We start from the raw sequence: 15,822 nt of genomic DNA, 5'->3' as shown, positions 1-15,822 counted from the left end.
GATCATATTTAGATATGGGCCCTGAATTCCTTATCTTTCCAAGACTTTTATCATGAATGGGTGTTAGATTTTGTCAAATGCTTTCTCCACATCTAACGAGATGATCATGTGGATTTTGTCTTTGATTTTGTTTATATATTGGATTATGTTGTTGGATTTCCGTATATTACACCATCCCTGAATCCCTCAAATGAAACCTACTTGGTCAGGATAGATGATTGTTTTGATGTGTTCTTGGATTTGGTTAGCGAGAATTTTATTGAGTATTTTTGCATCGATATTCATAAGGGAAATTGCTTTGAAGTTCTCTGTCTTTGTTGGGTATTTCTATGCTTTAGGTGTCAGAGTTTTTGTGGCTTCATAGAATGAATTGGGTAGAGTACCTTCTGATACTATTTTGTGGAATAGTTTTCGAAGAACTAGAATTAGATCTTTTGTGAAGGTCTGATAGATCTCTGCACTAAACCAATCTGGTCCTGGGCTTTTTTTGGTTGGGGACTATTAATGATCCCTTCTATTTCTTTAGGGGATATAGGACTGTTTAGGTCATTAATCTTATCATGATTTAACTTTGGTACTTTGTATCTGTCTAGAAATTTGTACATTTTATCCAGGTTTACTTGTTTTGTTGAGTATAGCCTTTTGTAGAAGGATCTGATGATGTTTTGTATTAATTCATGATCTGTTGTTTTGTCTCCCTTTTCATTTCTGATTCTGTTAATTAGGATGCAGTCCCTGTGCCCTCTAGTGAGTCTGGCTAAAGGTTTATCTATCCTGTTGATTTTGTTAAAGAACCAGCTCCTTGTTTGGTTGTTTCTTTGGATATTTCTTCTTATTTCCACTTGGTTGATTTTGCCCCTGTGTTTGATTATTTCCTGCTGTCTACTCCTCTTGGGTGAATTTGCTTGCTTTTGTTCTAGAGCTTCTGGTGTCTTGTCAAGCTGTTAGTGTGTGCTCTCTCTAGTTTCTTTTGAGGCACTCATAGCTATGAATTTTACTCTTAGAAATGCTTTCATTGTGTCCTATAAGTTTGGGTATGTTGTGGCTTCATTTTCATTAAACTCCAAAAAGTCTTTAATTTATTTCTTCATTTCTTCCTTGACTATGGTATCATTTTGAAGAGTTTTGTGCAGTTTCCATATGAATGTTGGCTTTCTCTTATTTATGTTGTTATTGAAGATCAGCCTTAGTCCATGGTGATCTGATAGGATGCATGGGGTAATTTCAATATTTTTGTATCTGTTGACACCTACTTTGTGACCAATTATATGGTCAATTTTGGAGAAGGTAACATGAGGTGCTGAGAATGAGTTATATCCTCATGTTTTATGATAAAATGTTCCATAAATATTTGTTAAATCCATTTGTTTCATAACTTCTGTTAGTTTCACTGTGTCCCTGTTTAGTTTTTGTGTCCATGATTTGTCCATTGATGAAAGTGGTGTGTTGAAATCTACCACTATTATTGTGTGAGCTGCAATGTGTGCTTTGAGCTTTTCTAAAGTGTCTTTAATGAATGTGGTTTCCCTTGCCTTTGAAGCATAGATATTCAGAATTGGAAGTTCCTCTTGGAAGATTTTACCTTTGATGAGTATGAAGTGTCCCTCCTTGTCTTTTTTGATAACTTTGGGTTTGAAGTTGATTTTTATTAGATATTAGAATAACTACCCCAGCTTGTTTCTTCAGACCATTTGCTTGGAAATTTGTTTTCCAGCCTTTCATTCTGAAGTAGTGTCTGTCTTTTTCCCTGAGATGGTTTTCCTGTAAGCAGCAAAATATTGGGTCCTGTTTGTGTAGCCAGTCTGTTAATCTATGTCTTTTTACTGGGGAATTGAGTCCATCGATATTAAAAGATATTAAGGATAAGTAATTATTGTTTCCTATTATTTTTTTGTTGTTGTTGTTGTTAGAATTGGCATTCTGTTCTTGTGGCTGCCTTCTTTTAGGCTTGTTGAAGGATTACTTTCCTGCTTATTCTAGGGTGTGTTTTCTGTCCTTGTATTGTTTTTTTCTGTTATTATCCTTTGAAGGATTGGATTCATGGAAAGATAATGTGTGAATTTGATTTTGTCATAGAATACTTTGGTTTCTCCATCTATGGTAATCGAAAGTTTGGCTGGGTATAGTAGCCTGGGCTGGCATTTGTGTTCTCTTAGTGTCTGTATAACATCTGTCCAGGATCTTCTGGCTTTCATAGTTTGTGGTGAAAAGTCTGGTGTAATTCTGATAGGCCTGCCTTTATATGTTACTTGACCCTTTTCCTTTACTGCTTTCAATACTCTATCTTTACTTAGTTCATTTGTTCTTCTGATTATTATGTGTTGGGGGGAATTTCTTTTCTGGTCCAGTCTATTTTGAGTTCTTTAGGTTTCTTGTATGTTCATGGGTATCTCTTTCTTTAGGTTTTCTTCTATAATTTTGTTGAAGATATTTGCTGGTCCTTTGAGTTGAAAATTTTCATTCTCATCTACTCCTATTATCTTTAGGTTCGGTCTTCTCAGTGTGCCTTGGATTTCCTGGATGTTTTGAGGTAGAATCTTTTTGCATTTTGCATTTTCTTTGATTGTTGTGGCGATGTTCTCTATGGAATCTTGTGCACCTGAGAGTTTCTCCTCCATCTCTTGTATTCTGTTGTTGATGCTCACATCTATGGTCCCAGATTTCTTTTCTAGGGTTTCTATCTACAGCGTTGCCCCACTTTGGGTTTTCTTTATTGTGTCTACTTACCTTTTTAGGTCTAGTATTATTTTGTTCATTTCCATCACCTGTTTGGATGTGTCTTCCTGTTTTTCTTTAAGGACTTCTACCTGTTTGGTTATGTTTTCCTGTTTTTCTTTAAGGACTTTTTAACTCTTTAGCAGTGTTCTCCTGTATTTCTTTAAGTGAGTTATTACAGTCCTTCTTGATGTCCTCTACCATTATCATGAGATATGCTTTTTAATCCAGGTCTAGCTTTTTGGGTGTGTTGGGTTGCCCAGCACTGGGCGATGTTGGAGTGCTGCGTTCTGATGATGTTGATTGGTTTTGGTTTCTGTTATTTAGATTCTTACGTTTGCCTTTCACCATCTGGTAATCTCTGGAGTTAGTTGTTATATATGCCTCTGGGTAGAGATTATTCCTCTCATGATTCTGTTAGCCTCTATTAGCAGACCTGGGAGACTAGGTCTCTCCTCTGAGTTTCAGTGGTCAGAGCACTCTCTGCAGGCAAGCTCTCCTCTTACAGGGAAGGTGCACAGATATCTGGTGTTCAGACCTCCCTCCTGGCAGAAGATGAAGGCCCGAAATAGGACCTGTCCCAGAAGCTGTGTTGCTTTGGCCTGTCACAGAAGCTGTTAGCTTCTGTAGTCCACACTCTCACCTGTGCAGACTAGTTTCAGAGGGATATGGGAATCAAGATAGCTCCCCAAGTGCTCAGGCAAAGCCCTCCTGGGTGGGGTGGACTCTTCTCCTCTGGTAGTGAAGGAGCCCGAAGCTCCACATGGGGACTGACCCAGCAGAAGTTTGCCTGTTAAGACTGCAGGGTGAGAGCCTCAGAACATATGGGAAGTCATGGAAGGCCCAGGAGTCTCTCAGCAGACATATCACAAAGTATGAAGTGGTTTGGGATTCATTATTCCTGAGCTTCAAAATGAGCAAAGTTAGAGTTGTTTAGTTTGTGTGGACTTTCTGATCGTTCCCACATGTATTACAAGTTAACTCAGACAAAGTTTATGCCCAGTCCTCCCCAGTTGACTGTAATTCAGGTCACAGGGATTAAGATCAAAGGAAAGGAAGATGCTCCACTGGGATGCCATGTCTCCCTGATCTCCAGTGAGAACTTGTCACATTCTACAGAAACTAAAATTACAACTTGCTGACATGAGTTAAAAACTCCCTTAATCCAAGCCTGTGTAGGATCTCCTCATGAAGAGTCCTTGCCTACCATGTCTATCTGAGTAAGTGCCCTGGACTCAAGTGCAGAATCACAAGTGGTTTGATCCCAGGTAGGCTGTGAGAAGTTTTTCTGGGGCTATAGGGAGGTTTTCAGCATCTGCACTGGAGAAGCTGAGCTCTGACATCCTGTCCATACAGGGGACTGTGTTCTGGATGGGTAATGAATGTGTTTTCTTCTAAGGATATTCATTTTCTGCAACTCCTAAAATTCATCAGTTTTGCACAGTTCCATAGAGTTTTTGCTTTGAATTCGTCTTTCTAAAGTCAATGATTCTCTGTGTTAGCTCTTAAGTCACACAGGGAATTTCCTGGCTTATGTTTTCCTACAGATCTTCTCATGTTATCATGGAAACCTTAAATACACATCTTAATGAAATGTATTCAGCTCTGTGTTTGTGTAGAATTATTATTGGACTTGACTTCTTTTGTTTGACTAATTCAGAGATTTGAAGGTGTAGTGGTTTGAATATGCTTGGCCCAAGGTATGGCACTATTAGGAGATATGGCCTTGTTGCGATAGGTGTGGCCATTTTGGATGAAGTGTGTCACTGTGGGCACAGTCTTTAAGATCCTCGTCCTAGCTCTATAGAAGTCAATCTCTCCCTGTTTGCTTTTGGCACAAGATGTAGAACTCTCAGCTCTTCCTGTACTATGACTCCCTGGATGCTGAATGCTCTAGCTTTTCCTGTATTATGCTCCTGGATACTGAACCTCCAAATTCGTAAACTAGTGCCAATCAAATGTGATCCTTATTAGATTTGCCCTGGTCATGGTGTCTGCTCATATCAGTAAAACCCTAAGTATGCTGGAAGTTGGTACCAGGGACTGGAGTATTGCTGTGATAGGCCTGACCATGCTTTTGTTTGGAAGAATGTAGACTTTGGGACTTTGAATTTGGAGTGCAGTTGGATGCCATAAGTGGGAATTAATTTGCCATTTTACTAGGAATATGAAAGCCTTTTTTTGTTGAGGGTGATTTGAATGGTGGAAGCCTGTCTCTAGATGTTTCAGAGGAAAAGAATATTACCATGTGACCTGAGCCCTTTGGAGGAGTCGAGGATATCAGGAGTGGATTCCAGACACCGGAAGAAAAAACGGTAATAATTGAAATTGTTTTGGAGAACCCAAGGTAGTCAAGCTGCCATAGGTCCAGTATATCCGCTGAGGAAATATGCTAACGGGGAGTGGAAATAGCCCAGGAAAAGGAGTTTGTGGCAATCAACAAAGATGAAGAAGAACTTAGAGATTTGAAAACTACTTTGACATCTGCCATAGAGTTGAAGAGTTCAGAGTTTTCCCAGCTGCTTTCCTGTCTTGCTGTGGGGATTACGGTTATGTGATTGGATGGACATGAAGAGAATTTGAACTTTGGAATTTTTACATGTTTGAGACTACTATAGATGATTAAGACATTGGAAATTTGCCTAGATGTGTTTTTTATTATAGTATGGCTAGGTATGTCTCTCATGGACTCCAGTGTTTGAACAAGTCCATAGGGGCCAGGGGGTAGAATGTAGTGGTTTGAATATGGTTGGCCCAAGGAGTGGCTCTATTAGAAGATATAGCCATAATGGAGTAGGTATTGACTTTTTGGAGGAAGGAGGTCACTGTGGAGGTGGATTTTGAGACTCTCTTACTAGCTTACTGGAAGATTGTCTTCTCCTGCTTACCATTGAAAGAAGTGTACAACTGTCAACTCCTACACAATGCCTGCCTTGACCCTATCATGTTATGTCCTTGATGATAGTGGACTGAACTTCTAAACTTGTGAACCAGCCACAATGTATTGTTACCCTTCTAAGGGTTGCCTTGGTCATGTGTCTGTCCATAACAATAAAACCCTAACTAAGACAGAAGCTTTCCAAGGAAATGAAGATTTAGGTTCAAAGCTGCACAGTGGACAGGCTCACAGTGTGCCGTCTCTTATTCCCAGTTCATCTAGAGCTATCAGAACTCAGAGACTATCCTTAGTCTCGGGTCTGTACGATGGGATGTCTCAGTTAAAGGACAGGGCTGTCAGTTATGAAATATCATGTCTATGCTGAACTTTAAGAGCAGGAATATGTGACTCATGAAGCTTGGGAAAAAGAATTGCAAAGCACTCAAATAATGGCAATACCTGGATTTTGTTGCTTTCTCTAGATCTGGCCTCTCTTACATTCCCACAGTTCTGCAAACTGTATCTTCTCATACTGGTAGGAACAAATAAAGAGAAATATATCTCATTTTTGCTACAAAAGGTCCATCAAAGCTGCTGGGCAAGGAGACCTGTAACCCCTTCTTCCAACTTGGGATCCATCGCATCTCAGATTCTTTCTGTTAGGGAAAGTTTCTCCTACAGCATGATTGGGTCTCTGTAGGAACAGCAGGTATTTGTTAAAAAACAATAAACTCCTGTCAGGCCTGTGACAAGGCTTCTCTGAGACTTTCTGTCTCTTTGCCATAAGAGCACTCTGTCTTCTATGGATTTTCTGAAGATGTGCTTTGAAATACTGCAACATTCTTGCTGCAAATGTGAGCTTATAGGACAATAAAGAATTTCAGCCATTTCTTAGCCCAAGTATTCTTCATAGTGTTCCCCATCACACCCACATATTTCCCTTTCTTTATTTCCTCTCTGTACACAGTGCTGATATCTGCTTACTGATGGTTTTCCTTATATGTGTCACTGGTGGCTCCTTCCCCACTGTCTTCCAAGCAGTTGTCCAAGTAGAATTTTTAGATAAAGAATACTGTCTGATGTCACTCCAGTCTAAACAGAACCTACTTTCATGTAGCAGAGCTATTCCAAACTTTCCAAGCATCAGTCCATTCTACAGGGAGGCCCAGCAGGGGTAGAAGCAATAGTAGCATGGTAAGGGTGAACGGTGTGACAATGACAAACACAAGAACGCAGTTTCATAAACATAAGGACAGATAAATTTTGCTCAGACCTGCCTTTAACCCTGCTCTTTACTCAGCATCAGGGTGTAGGTTGGCTAAATCCATGTTATAGAGGAGAACACAGACACTCTGCCTTTTCCTTCTCTGGATGCAATGTAACCACAGGGACATAAGCACCCAGCATGCAGTGGCTTTTACAGAGAGATGTCCCTCTTCCATTGCACTCTTCACTTTTCCCCAAATGACAAGGTCAGGTCACTTTTTTTTGCTGAACCATGATCACTTGTCTGAGGCCTATTGATGATACTATGGATCTCAGGCTATCTATGATTTATGTCACTGAAGGATGAACATAGTGTCTACACTCATGGGTTCCTGGGTCCATGCAGAACAGAGGCTATCTATGTGCTCCTGAGTAGCTGAAGCTTTTACAATTGCTCTATTAAGGAATGCTTAGGATTCTTCTGGACATTTCCTGCTCCAGGTGCATTTTGTTCTCTTGTTCTTCCCTCTAAGCTTTTCCTTCCTCCATTACAACCTTTTTCACAAAGTCAAATTATTAAATGCTTTTTAAATACTATCTATATCAGCTCTGAATTATAAATTCATATCCAGTGTTTATGAATTCTAACATTTTCCCTATTGGTTCATTTTATATTTCTTTACTTTTTAAAAGATTATAGTACAAATGCAAGAGCTATTATTTCCTCTATCTCTCTCAGAACCCTTCCAAATAACCGCTAATGCTGTCCTTTGCTCCCATGGCTTCTCTTCATTACATAATACATGTTCTTAAATGCATAAATACAACATGCTCAGTCTGTGTAATGTTACTTGTTTGTGTGTTTTCTGTGCTGACATTTGGTTTTGGACACTCAATTAGTATGCTCTCCCTGGGAGAAGAGGATTCCTCCTCCTCCTCCTCCTCCTCCTCCTCCTCCTCCTCCTCCTCCTCTTCTTCTTCCTCTACTTCTTCTTCTTCTTCTTCTTCTTCTTCTTCTTCTTCTTCTTCTTCTTCTTCTTCTTCTTCTTCTTCTACTTCTCAGCAGAAACAACATTTTATTATTTTTCTTTTTTATTCAATATTTTCTTTATTTACATTTCAAATGTTATCCCCTTTCCTGGTTTCCCCTCAAAAAATCCCCTATCACCTCACCCCTCCACTGCTCACCAACCCACCCACTCCTGCTTCCTGGCCCTGGCATTCCCCTATACTGGATCATATAACCTTCACCGGACCAAAGGTCTCTCTTCTCATTGGCCATCCTATGCTACATATGTAGCTAAAGCCATGAGTCCCTCCATGTGTTTTCTTTGGTTGGCCATTGAGATATAATTTGCAAAACACATGAAACTTAAGAAGGAAGACCAAAGTGTGGATCCTTCTTAGAAGGGGGAACAAAAATACCTGTGGAACAAGTTATAGATACAAAATATGTGGAGCAGAAACTGAAAGAATGACCATACAGAGACTGCCCAACCTGGGGGTCCATCCCATTTATAACCACCAAACCCAGACACTATTGTGGATGCCAACAACAGCTTGATGACACAAGCCTGATATAGCTATTTCCTGAGAGGTTCTGCCAGTGCCTGACAAATACTGAAGTGGATGCTCACAGCTATCTATTGGACTGAGCACAGCGTCCTGAATGGAGGAGCTAGAGAATGTACCCAAGGAGCTTCAGGGGTTTACAGCCCCATAGGAGGAACAACAATATGAACTAACCAGTATCCCCAGAGTTCCCAGGGACTAAACCACCAACCAAAGATTCCTCCTGTTCTTAGCTTTCCTTAGCTGCCTGTAGTTTTTTGTATAGGCTAAGTGGTGGGCTGTCCTTGTTTAGCCCATGTTTAGGCAGCCCCATCTCCTTAACATGAACAGGATGCACAATCTCTCAGCAAACTCCCTGATCACCCAGCTCTTCAATCTTTCCACCCTTCTCTGCAGTGCTCTCTGAGCCTTGGCTGCAGGAGATCTTGGTAGATGGATCCACTAAGACTGGGGTCTACAACTCTACATGTTGATTGATTGTGGTTTTCTGTGGAATAGTGTACCATGCCAGGAAACTTGGTAAGTTAGAGCAGGTCTGACACCATGGAAATTGAGTACAAACATCTGGAAGTATATGTGCCTCTCAGCTTCCTGTCAGATTCCTGGTTTGTATCACATCAGTCATGTAGCCAAAAACAGTCCATGTTAGTGAGGGACTTTGAGGTCCTGATAGTTTAGCTCACAAGCTTCCCTTCCTAGATATTCCTTCCTACAAAGGCATTTAATCTCTGGGCCACCCTGAGAAATAGGTTCACATCCATTTTTCATGGTGAACAACCAATAAACAGTTTGGAAGTAAGGAAAGTCTCTCTTATCTACCATGCTCCATGGGGAACATGGAGATGACTTTTGCTTACAGAGCCTTGCTGCCTAAGTTTCTTGTAGAAGGCTTCTTTTTGCTTCCAGGCAACCACTGTTTCCTTTAGAGTTGAGCTAAGCAGGAGCTACCAGACCCACCCTATAGTGAGATGCTGTCCTCAGCCCATAAACTCCCAATGGTCCTTGCCTCCTCACAGTCTAGTGGCCCCCCAAAATTTCCTTCCCAACTTCTCTGTATGATTTTCCTTTTTAAATTTATTTTATTGAATATTTTATTTATTTACATTTCAAATGTTATCCCCTTTCATTATTTTCCCCACAGAAACTACTTATCCCCTCTCCCCTTCTCCTGCTTCTTTTTTTGTGTGCCCCTACCCACACACCCACTCTGTCCTCTTCACCTTCCCATTTCCCTACACTGAAGTATGGAGCCTTCATGGGATCAAGGACCTCTTCTCCCACTGATGCCCATACAAGGCCACCCTCTGCTACATATATGTCTGGACCATGGGTCTCTCCATGTGTCTTCCTTGGTTGGTGGTTTAGACACTGGGAGCTCTGGCTGTTTGATATTTTTGTTCTTCCTATGGAGTTACAAGCCCCTTCAGCTCCTTCACTCCTTTCTCTAACTCCTCCATTGGGAACCTCATGATCAGTTCAATGGTTGGCTGTGAGCACCTGCCTCTGTATGTATCAGACTCTGGCAGAACCTCTCAGGAGACAGCTTTATCAGGCTCCTGTCAGCATGCACTTTTTGGCATGACCCACCATTAAAACCAGGAGACACTAGCAGCTACATCTTGTCCTGTCAATATCCATGTCCAAAAGTCCCCAACTCTCTCCTGCTTCTTCTTTTCCTCTCTCCAACCTGGAAGTCCTGCCTACTTTCCTAGTGACTGGCCCACTTTACCATAGTGTCTGCATTGGGTGACTGTATATTGTGTGGATCCCTACATGAGACAGTCTCTGGATGGCGTTTTCTTCAGTCTTGTCTCCTTATTTGCTCCTGTGAGTATTTTGTTACCCCTTCTAAGAAGGACTGTAGTACCCATATTTTGATTTTCTTTTTTCTTTGGCTTGATGTGGTCTGTGAATTGTATCTTGGGCATTCTGAGCTTTTGGGCTAACATCCACTTACCAGTGAGTGTATACCATGTGTGTTCTTTTGTGATTGGGTTACCTCACTCAGGATGATATTTTCCATCCATTTGTCTAAGAAATTCATGAAGTCATTGCTTTTAATAGCCGAGTAATAATTCATTGTGTAAATGTACCTCATTTTCTGTATCCATTCCTCTGTTGAAGGACATCTGTGTTCTTTCCAGCTTTTGGCTAGGTTGTGGTTGGCCCTGGTGCTGCCTGTATTTTTTATGTTATTTCTGCTTTCTCAGTAGGGGTTGTCTGGACTGAGGAATGAGTCATGTACTCATGTGACTTCTTGTGAACCTTTCTCCCAAATAAATAAAGGGACCAATCACTGGGCAAGCAGGCCAGACTTCTGGATTGGACAGAGGAGAAGAGGAAGCAGGAGAGAGTTAGGGCCTTTTAGATAGGGATAGTGACATGACAAGATGTAGCTGCTAGGGTCTCATGGTTTTAATGGTGGATCAGGGTTTTCCATTGGAAGATTTAGATTAAGTATGGCGTACAAGATTAGGATTCTAGTTGTTGTGCCAAACAATTGAATTACCATATTTCTGAACTAAGTTTGTTTGGTGGTTTCTTTCACATGGTGGTTCGACTGGGTTACAGAGAGAAAGGTAGGTGGCACACATTGCACCTCACACAATAATAGTGGGAGACTTCAACACCCTACTCTCACCAATGGACAGATCATAGAAACAGAAACTAGATAGAGATACAGGGAAACTAACAAGTTATGAACAAAATGGATTTAACAGATATCTACAAAATATTTTATCCTAAAACAAAAGGATAGACCTTCTTCTCAGTATCTCATGGTACCTTCTCCAAAGTTGACCATATAATCAGTCACAAAACAGGCCTCAACAGATACAAGAAGATTGAAATTATCCCATGCATCCTATCAGATCACCTGCAACTAAGTCTAGTCTTCGATAACAACAAAAACAATGGAAAGCTCACATAGACATGGAAACTGAACAAGGCTCTACTCAATGATAACTTGGTCTAGGAAGAAATAAAAAATAAATTAATGAAAATGAAGGCACATCATACCAAAACTTATGGTATATAATAAAAGCAGTGCAAAGAGGAAAGCTCTGAGTGATTTTCTAGTTGTGACTAGATGCCCGGAAGTCAGAAAATATCAGCTTCCACCTGCCCACATCTTAGACTGCATTTTCCTGTCCCTAGAGCAGAGTCTCAGAATTTTCTGCAAATCCAGAAAGCCCAGAACCAACATTGGCAGCTTTGGGAAAACACAGTCAAGCTCCCTGCGTTACCAGGGTTGAATGCAGACCCAAGGTTTCCTGTACTGTTCTTCTTGTCACATAAAGAGAAGTTTTCCTTATAAATATTTAGAATATTTTAAACACTTTTGCTTATTTATATGCTATATTACTGTACAATATCAACTAAAAACTATGAAATTATTTCTTTATATACCTTTGACTTTCCAATTGATAGTTCTTTACTTCGTGTCTGGGATGTTTTGTTGGTTGTTGTTGTTGTTGTTGTTTTAGCATTAAATGCCTCATATGTCTTAAATGTTCATTAAAGGAAATTATAAGTTCTACATAAAATGTCCCCTGCATTTCTCATTTCCTTTGGGCAGGCTTCTCTGAAATCTGGAGAAGGCTCCTGGACATAGAAGGAGATGGAAGACTCCTGTGGAGCCTATCCCACAGGACTAGGTGATACTTTTCATTTAATCATGACCTTAGAATGGGATGGCCGTGAGTCTATTATAATTGAAAATTTATTTTCCACCCTGATTTTACATGTCAAAAGAGAGAAAAGTAAGAGTAAGATCACACTGATAATTGATTCTTAGGATCTTTTCTCAGAAGCATCATGGCAAAAGAGTAAAGTCATCGGTTGGATGCAGAGTCATTTAGAATTTAGAGAAAGACCAAGATTTCAAAGTGTTAGGAGAGGGAACCTAACTCCATCATTCTATAGTTTTGATCATTTTTGTCTTTTCTGTTTCAGGAAGGGAAAAATGTGGATCAGTCATTAACAGAGCTGAATTGTTTTTCCCTGTCCACATGAGAAGGCACTGCATGAGGAAACTATTAGCTGACATGTTTATAGAGATTGTTCCGAAAATTTTCCATGTTTGGTGGGTATGTATATAGCATGTCCTTTCACACTTAGAGTCCTCTGATATAGGTACAGGACTGACTGTACATATGTTCTAGAGGAGATGACTGTATCTCTGAGTGCTTATGGTCACACTCTGAGGAAATGACAGTGGGTAGAATTTGATTCAGAGTCCAAAATGGTAATCATTTGTTCTGGAGATTTACCTGGCCAGGCAGTGTTGGCACATATCTTTAATCCAACCACTTCAAAGGTAGAAGTTGGAAGATTTCTGAGTTAGAGGCTAGCCTGGTCTACAGAGTGAGTCCTAGGACAGCCAGGGCTACACAGAGAAATGCTGTTTGATAAATAGAGAGTGAGAAGAGTGAAGAGGGGAGAGGAAAGAGGAGAAAGTTGGTATGGGGGTGAGGGAAACACACAAATGAATACACACACACACGAGAAAGAGAGAAAGACAGAGAGAGACAGAGACAGAGAGACAGACAGACACACAGAATGGAGAATGAATATTTGGCCTGCTGGTGCAGAATAAAGCAGACACAAATAAAATGACACTGTGCACTGGAACCCATGGGCACACAGTCCTCGCGAAGGGTACATTTCTACTTCTGTGCAATCATCTCCATTCCAATTCACCAGATATGTAAAGATACTGTGTGTCTGACAATCAAGTGAGATGAAGCTCTTATCCAAGAATAATCGAAACCAGGAGATGGAATGAAAATAAAAGTCATGGGAATGCTTAATGTATAAGAAAGTTTATATTTGGAGATAGCCCACAATGATGCACACAATTCAGCCTTGATTGGAAAACATTAGGACAGTGGGGATAGTGGAAATGGCTGTGAGGAAGTGGGAGTTTGAGCTGAGTTGGTGATGTAGAATCAGGATGATGTGACACCTTGCTGCCAGCTGGGTGTGGGTTGGCATTTCTGGGTAAGGGCATATGTTTTAATGAAAAATTTTCTCTTTTCTCCTCAGATTTTTGCTATTTGCTTCCTACCCACATACAATGAATAAAGACAACTTACTCCACATTGATACAAACATAAAAATCACCTTGCTTGCTGAAGTGAGTGTTGGGATCTCTGCTAACAGTATCCTTTTTATAGCCTACCTCTGCATGTTCCTTGGTGAGAACAGGTCTAAGCCCATTGATCTCTACATTGCTTTCTTGTCCCTAACCCAACTAATGCTGCTTATAACTATGGGACTCATAGCTGTGGACATGTTTATCCCTTGGGGGAGATGGGATTCTACCACATGCCAATCCCTTATCTATTTGCACAGGTTTCTGAGGGGCCTCACCCTTTGTGCTACTTGTCTGCTGAATATCCTTTGGACTATAACCCTTAGTTCTAGAAGCTCTTGTTTAACAAAGTTTAAACATAAATATCCCCATCACATCTCAGGTGCCTTTCTTTTCCTCTGTGTTCTCTATATGTCTTTCAGCAGTCACTTCTTACTATTGATTACTGGGACCCCCAATTTGACCTCAGAGAATTTTATGTATGTTACTCAGTCCTGCTCACTTCTACCCATGAGTTACTCCAGAACAAGCATGTTTTCCACACCGGTAGCCATCAGGGAAACCTTTCTTATCAGTCTCATGGCCCTGTCCAGTGGGTACATGGTGGCTCTCCTATGGAGGCACAAGAAGAAGGCCCAGCATCTTCGCAGCACCAGTCTTTCTTCAAAAGCATCCCCAGAGCAAAGGGCAACCAGGACCATCATGCTGCTCATGAGCTTCTTTGTGGTTTTCTACATTTTGGACACTGTTATCTTCCACTCAAGGATGAAGTTCAAGGATGGCTCAATATTGTACTGTGTCCAAATTATTGTGTCCCATAGCTATGTCACAGTCAGCCCTTTTGTCTTTATTTGCACTGAAAAGCATATAATTAAGTTTTTGAGGTCAATGTGTGGCAGAATAGTAAATATTTGATTATTCAGTGATGGTATGGACCATGAATATAACCCAATAAGTTATCATCAGATCTATGGATGGTGGCATAGTGGTAACACTCTACATCTTAAATTGATACATGAAAGTATTTTTTTTTCCAGTTAAATCTGCTACTTTTTCTATGGATGACAATTATATAAAAGAAAATTAAACCACATACCCTCTCAGATATCAAATAAACTTTCTCTCTCTCAGCACATTTTCAAAGGAAAACTGTGAGACAGCTCTCATTTGTCCTGGATTTCACGCTGTTTTAAAGTTCTGAACAAGGATATATTTTTAAGATTCATCAGTGTTTGTATTTGTGTGCATGTGTGTGTGTGTGTGTGTGTGCGCGCGTGTGCGTGTGCGTGTGTGTTTTTGTGTTTGTACTTGAGTGCAGGTGCTCATGAAATATAGAGATCGGGTACTCTGGAGTTCGATCAATAGGCATTTGTGGCCCATTCAGTGTGTGTGTTTGTAGACCTTGAGTCTTCTAAGGAACAGGATGATTTTCTGTGGAACCATCTCTCTGACACATTCCATGACCTATCTATGTGAGAGCCATGACATTTCCAATAATTAATTTGCCTCAGTTGTTCATATTTGACAAAATAATAAGGAAACATTATTTTGAGAGCCATTTGTCACATGATACAGAAAATACACACACACACACACATACACAGCCAGAAATATATCCAGAGAACCATACTGTCATTTGCACAGTGATGCCCAGATAGACAGATTTAAAATCATTAGAGTTAGGAATAGCAAGTGTCTGCTGATGTCAGGATGTAGGATCAGATCACAGTGTCCCCATTCTGAGGAATGTTAGACTTTAGCCCTCCAGGAACATCTTGAATAAATACTCTGCAAGAGAGACACAAGCACAGTGAATTACAAAGGACAGATCTTACAGGAGTCAAATTGATAGAGCCGATAAAAAGAGTACTTTACATGGGGTCAAAATTCCATATTTAAATAGTAAATTAGTAATAAATAATTTCTTAGATGTAGTGTCAATAAACATCAATAAACTTCAATAAACATCATGAGGACAGTTGGCTTGTAGCATGCCTGCATACTTGAGATTAAACCAAAACTCCCCAGAGCAGACTTCATGCAGGGGAACACAAACTCAGCCACACACTTCACACAGTTGAACACTCTCAGAGAGAAACACTGTTCACAATGCTGAACATACCAAGAGGCACACTTCACACAGCAAAACTGTTATCTGTCACTCAAAGTGAGGAAATGTCACCTACATGCACCCTACTACACTTAGAATCCAGTGAATTCAGTGATGGCATGTATAATCTAAAGAAATAACTGGGAACTGATTGGAGGAGAGAGATAGACTGGAATGTATCTGTTGTGTGTTTTGTCTTCTCTATGAAGGAAGCCTCAAACAGGTTGCATTGTCAACAACAACTTG

General features: G+C 40.4%; 1 protein-coding gene across 1 annotated transcript; it reads left to right on the top strand.

Moving 5' to 3' along the window:
• The first annotated feature begins 3,905 nt into the window (after positions 1–3,905).
• On the top strand, positions 3,906–14,592 carry LOC147003907 (vomeronasal type-1 receptor 44). The gene is made up of 4 exons (XM_085839629.1): positions 3,906–3,935; positions 11,949–12,027; positions 12,326–12,459; positions 13,418–14,592. Exons 3-4 carry the CDS (start codon positions 12,449–12,451, stop codon positions 14,379–14,381), a joined length of 975 nt encoding a protein of 324 aa, XP_085695755.1. The 5' UTR covers positions 3,906–3,935; positions 11,949–12,027; positions 12,326–12,448; the 3' UTR covers positions 14,382–14,592.
• Positions 14,593–15,822: the final 1,230 nt, after the last annotated feature.

Source organism: Mus caroli, unplaced genomic scaffold, assembly GCF_978045245.1.
Source record: "Mus caroli unplaced genomic scaffold, Mus_caroli_1 scaffold_7, whole genome shotgun sequence".
NCBI lineage: Eukaryota > Metazoa > Chordata > Mammalia > Rodentia > Muridae > Mus > Mus caroli.
The sequence above is the reverse complement of the archived record's forward strand: the minus strand, read 5'-3'. Positions and strand labels throughout refer to the sequence as shown.